We start from the raw sequence: 5391 nt of genomic DNA on the forward strand, positions 1-5391 counted from the left end.
AAGAACAGAGAGGATTATTTTAAGGCAGAAAGAAAAGGTTGAAATTTTTGTCTAAATCAATGTGTATAATATCCAAATCATAAGCCATTATCTACTTTGTTGGTGTTATTAAGTGCAGTCAGTTCTGATTCATAACGACCCTGTATAGGGTTTCCAAGAAGTGGCTGGTGGGTTTGAACTTCCAACCTTGTGGTTAGCAGTCCAGGACCTATCCAACAGCACCATACCAGGACACACTTTAATTCTAGCCACATTTATAAGGAGCACTTAATAACAGACAGCAGCTTGAAAATGAAAGGATTTTCTTTCTTCTGTATTGTTGCAAGGAAAAAGAAACATAACATGCCGTCAAAGAGTAACAATGGCCTCTCTTTCCTCACAGGATGAATAGAGGGGAAGGAGGGAAACTTATGTTTGTAACTACCAGTGAATTTCACAAGTCATAGGGAATTCATGACTCCTAAAAAGAGTCCTAAGGAGCTCTGGTAGTGTAGTGGTTACGATTCGGGCTGGGAAGCGCAAGGTCAGCAGTTTGAAACTACCAGCTGTTCCGCAGGAGAAAGATGAGGCTTTCTGCTCCCATAAAGATTTACAGCCTCGGAAACCCTGTGCAGGGACACTAGGGGTCGGAACTGACTCCACAGCACTTAACAACAACAATAACAAAGACTCCTGGTATGGTGCTGTGGGTTAATGCAATGGGCTGCAAGGTCGGTTTAAACTGCAAGGTTGGCAATTCAAGCTTACCAGTCGCTCCTCGGAAACTCTGTGAGTAGGAACCAACTTGACAGCACTTACAACAACAAATAACTTTCTCATTCTAACATCTGATGCTTCTCCACCCATTATTTCTTTATAGCTATAAGGACTTTGGAATTAACATTACTGAAAAACCTCTGAAATCAGAACAGGAGGGAGACAGTCTGAACTGTGGAAGGGGGTCTCTTCCCTTTGAAGAGTAAGAGTACCATCAGATTCCTGCCAACTTCAATTCACCCAGGCTCCTTGATACCTAGAATTTATCCAGTCACAGCCTGACTACAGTGTGCAATTGATATGTTCGGGATAAGAAAAAAACATAAAGACTGAAGTGCCTCCCTGCTAGAATACAGGCTTGCATTTGGAGCTATACTTGGGCTGTGATCTTGGAGTAAACAAAGAGTCTCTCTGACACACACACACACACACACACGATTGCCACAATTTAACAAGAAATAGTGGGGAAGAAAGATACACAAGCTAGCATGCCAAAGTTATTTTTAAAATAGCCAGTTCTCAATAGTAAGAAGATTCATATTTCTGATGTATGTATGCTGGATATAAAAATAAACTTGAATGTCTCAAGACGGTTTCAAAATTGTGAAAAGCTATACAAAGTTGGCTAAGCATCTTTCTTCTTTAAAATCATATAATGAAGGAAAAACACAGGTTGAATCCAGGATTATACAGTGAAATCTGTGAGAAATTGGGCTCACTAGGACTGCCTGGTTTTTCTGGGTCTCACAGGTTTTCCACCTCTGATAGGGTGTAGATATGCCATTTCTCTGTAGCTCACTTTGGTGGTTGTGTGCCGTGGAGTCGGTTCCGACTCAGAGCGACCCTGTACAGGGTTTCCAAATCTTTACGGGAGCAGAAAGCCTCATCTTTGTCCCACAGAACAGCTGGTAGTTTCGAACCGCTGACCATGAGGTTAGCAGCCCCACTCGTAACTACTACACCACCAGAGCTCCTATAGCTCATTTTAGTGGAAAATATTTGAGTGTTCCCTCTGACAGATTTCAGCTTTCACAGGTTTTGCTGTATATAAAAACTAGGTAAACAGGCACTAGAATATGTATTAGAGGAAAATTAGGAAAACCAAATTATGTGCCTACCTATATTTTTGCAGGCTGGAATATATAAAGTTTAGTAAGACAAATAAAAAAGCTGAGCTATAAACCATCCACGACAGGGGCAGGCACACAGAGCGACACAGCTTTACCTATAACTGCACAAACTCACCTCAGGGTGCCTAAGATTTATGTCTTTGTTTTCAAGACAAACTTGAGTAGAACCAAAGTGCTAAGAGAGGTCATATGTTCTGCAGTTGTGAAAGTTAAGACAAGAAAGAAAAACGGTCATAGAAAAGGCAAATTTCAAAGGCAGCAAAGCATGGTGGGCAAGTATGAGCTTTGGAACCGGTTTCACCACTGAGTGACCTTGGGCAATTATCTGAACACTCACTCTGTCTCCTCTTCTATAAAATACAAACAATGACACCTACCATACTGCAAGGCCAGTTTAACAAAGTTGTGAACGTTCATTAAGAATGCTGTTGTTGTTGTTAAGTACTCTCAAGTCGATCCCAACCCACAGCGATCCTGTGTAGGGTTTCCAAGGAACAGCTGGTGAGCTTGAACCACCAACCTTGCAATTCAAACTACTGCAGCCTGATGCATTAGCCCACAGCGCCACACCAGGACCCCTTATGTTAGTATAAATAGTACAGTGCCTGACACTAAAAACTAACGCAGGGGCATCAAGTCAATTCCAACTCATAGGGACTCTCTAAGACAGAGCACAACTGTTCCCCCCAGAGGATTTCCAAGGCTGTAAACATTTATGGAAGCCGACTGCAACACCTTTCTCCCCCAAAGCGATGGGCGCGTTCACTCTAGGCTGAGCGTTTTAACCAGTTTTACCAGAGCTCCTTCCCTAACACAGAGTCATAATATTAACTTAATAAATCTTGACTCTGGTAGCATAGTGGTTACGAATCGGGCTGCTATATTCAGGGTCAGCAGTTGGAAACTCCCAGTTGTTCCACGGGAGCAAGATAAGGCTTTCTTCTCCCATAAAGATTTACAGCCTCGGAAATCCTGTGCAGGGTCACTATGAGTCGGAACCACGACATATAACAACAACAACAATATAAGTTCTCATCAACTTATGACATACTTGAGTTACAAGGAACCGCGCGGTTGCAAACATCTGGTTTTTTGTGTGTGTTTTCTAAAATCTTATTGCTGCAGTGCATCATTTGCTGATGAAGTCATTCTTAGATGTCTACTGGCAGATGTTCAATGTTATGAATTATAAAGATACTGACAATAAAAGGCAATCATGAAAACTTGAAAAAAACACAAAGGTGTTCGACTTATGTCAGAAGCAACTCACAACAGAACCTGGTGTACGTTGTGGGCTACCTGCGCAGTAAAACCTGTATAAGTTGGAACCTGCCAGAGAAGGAAGGCTCAAATACTTTTCACTAATAGAGAGTGGACAAAAAGTGGTGAGAATTTACACTGTCAAGGCCGGAAACTTGCAAGACCTGGCAAAACACAGGCTTCACTGTACTCACAATAAGAGAATACAATGTTTCTTTACCTGGAGAGCTCAGCCTACCCAGAGAGCATTCATGAATATGGAGGGAGAGGCTACAACAATGTCTAGATGCTAACCATCCTGCAATGCAAGCACAAATCCCTCAGCACAAAGAATGGTGCCATCGAAAACACCAATTGCACCCTCCGTGAGAAAGATATAGAGGTCAGTGTTAATAACAATATGGAAGCATCAACTGAATATCAGTCTTCCTAGGACTATAATGTAATAGATACCAAAAGCGACACTGACACTTAAAGCCAATAGAGAGATTTTCAGGCTTGACTACTTTGGTATGGCATGAACAGTGAGGCTGGCCCAGGATCAGGCAGTGTTTCGTTCTGCTGTGCGTAGGGTCCCTATGAGTCGGTACCAACTCAATGGCACCTAACAACAAAAATGGGACTCAGTATTGTTATTTTCAAAGCCCACCATGGGTTCTGACATCTTGACTGCCAGCTGTAAAATATTAACTCAATACAGTCAGCTTCTTTGTCACATGGAACAGAATTACAGCACAAAGTATCTAAAGGAATTATTCATGGAGAAAGACAGAAACCCAGAAGTTTTGCCTAGGCATAAAGCCAGCATATTTCTCCCTTCTGTCTCTGTCAGTCTGTCTCTCTCTCTCACACACACACACCCAGCCTCTGCTGAGACCCTGGTTTGAACTACGTATGGAAAATAGCAGCAAATTGTGTTTAAATATGAAATTCTCAGTTACACATTTGAGGGACACATTTAAAACTGTATTACGCATAGCCTTCTTGACATAGGCAAAGAAAGTCATGGATGGTCCTTTAAAAGTCTAGAGACAAACAAGCTGATTGGTTAAAGGAAGGCTACCAAATCAATAGTACAGGAGTGGGTTTTGAAAGAAAGTTGTGCTCATCAAAACCATGGGTTTGCACTTTGGGTAAAACGAACAGGAGATTCTTGTGACTCAGTAAGGGGACTCTCACCATTCTGACATGTTCTCATCAGAGCCCTGTTTTTGTTCATCCGCTTCACACTCCATCCTTTCTTTCCTTCCTGTTTTGCTTAGGAAAGTCCTGTTTTCTGCTGCCTCGCAGAGCCCGTGGCCTGAGGAGGTCCAGGGAGTATTCTCCTTCCAGCGTGACAGACGCTGCTTCTTAGCTGACTTGAACCTGCAGCCCCTCTCATAGCTCCAATCCGACACCTTGAGCTTCTGCTGAAGGCTGGCAGCAACCTCGGAGGTCACTCGCTTCACCTTCCGCCGGCGCCTGAGTGGTCGACAGGGTGCATTTTCAGTAAAGGAGTCGGATTCATGCCAGGAATGTTGCTTAGTCTTAACAACAGTGTTGAGAGCTGGGTGTCGTTTGGCTACCATGGTGTCATCGGAGTCACTAAAATTGGTGACAGTAGCCACTTCTCGACAGTCCTTAATGGCCTCATCCAGACTGGACTCCGATGCCTCACTATAGCAGCAGGTGTGCTCAGCCAGGTGAGTGAAGTCTGAGCGGCGCTTCCGGCCTCTCCGCTTGCGAAGCTGCCGCCTCTGCTGCCGGGGGCTCAAGGCCATCTCCTCCCACAGCTCACCCAGCTTATTCTGCTCAGATGTCTGTTCCAAGGCTGAGGCCAAGTCATGTACCAGTTCATCCATGAGGCCGCATCTGCCAAAAGGAAGTTCAAGAAAGAAAAACCTGAATCAAATCTGGCCATTTAGAATAATGCTATAAAATAAAAGGTAGCACTGCAGAGTCCACACTGGGCAGAGATAACACAGTCCCCTTATAGCTGGCACACTTTCACTCTGTCCCTATCACCCATGTTCCCCTAAGCCACTAAAAATAGTGCCTGAAGTCAACACAGGGACTGATAGTCCCCAGGGGACTGGTAACTGAATTACGTGATCATAAGAACCAACAGATCAGAAACGATCTCATCAGACAGGGGCAGACCACCACACAACTTCAGAGCCAGGGTAGAGTTAGGGTACCATCTCGCCATGGTATTGAGAATGAATGAAGGATTGCTGTTCTGTAGTCTGGGTCATTAGTGAGAAGG

General features: G+C 43.8%; 1 protein-coding gene across 1 annotated transcript in view; it reads right to left on the reverse strand.

The window, feature by feature from the left end:
• GPATCH2L (G patch domain containing 2-like) overlaps nucleotides 1–4987 on the reverse strand; it is an 89877-nt gene extending 84890 nt beyond the window's left edge. The window contains exon 1 of the mRNA XM_006864782.1: nucleotides 4326–4987. Within this exon, the coding sequence (XP_006864844.1) occupies nucleotides 4326–4987 (662 nt within the window). The remainder of the gene's footprint in view (nucleotides 1–4325) is intronic.
• Between the last annotated feature and the right edge of the window lie 404 nt (nucleotides 4988–5391).

Source organism: Chrysochloris asiatica, unplaced genomic scaffold, assembly GCF_000296735.1.
Source record: "Chrysochloris asiatica unplaced genomic scaffold, ChrAsi1.0 scaffold00070, whole genome shotgun sequence".
Lineage (NCBI taxonomy): Eukaryota > Metazoa > Chordata > Mammalia > Afrosoricida > Chrysochloridae > Chrysochloris > Chrysochloris asiatica.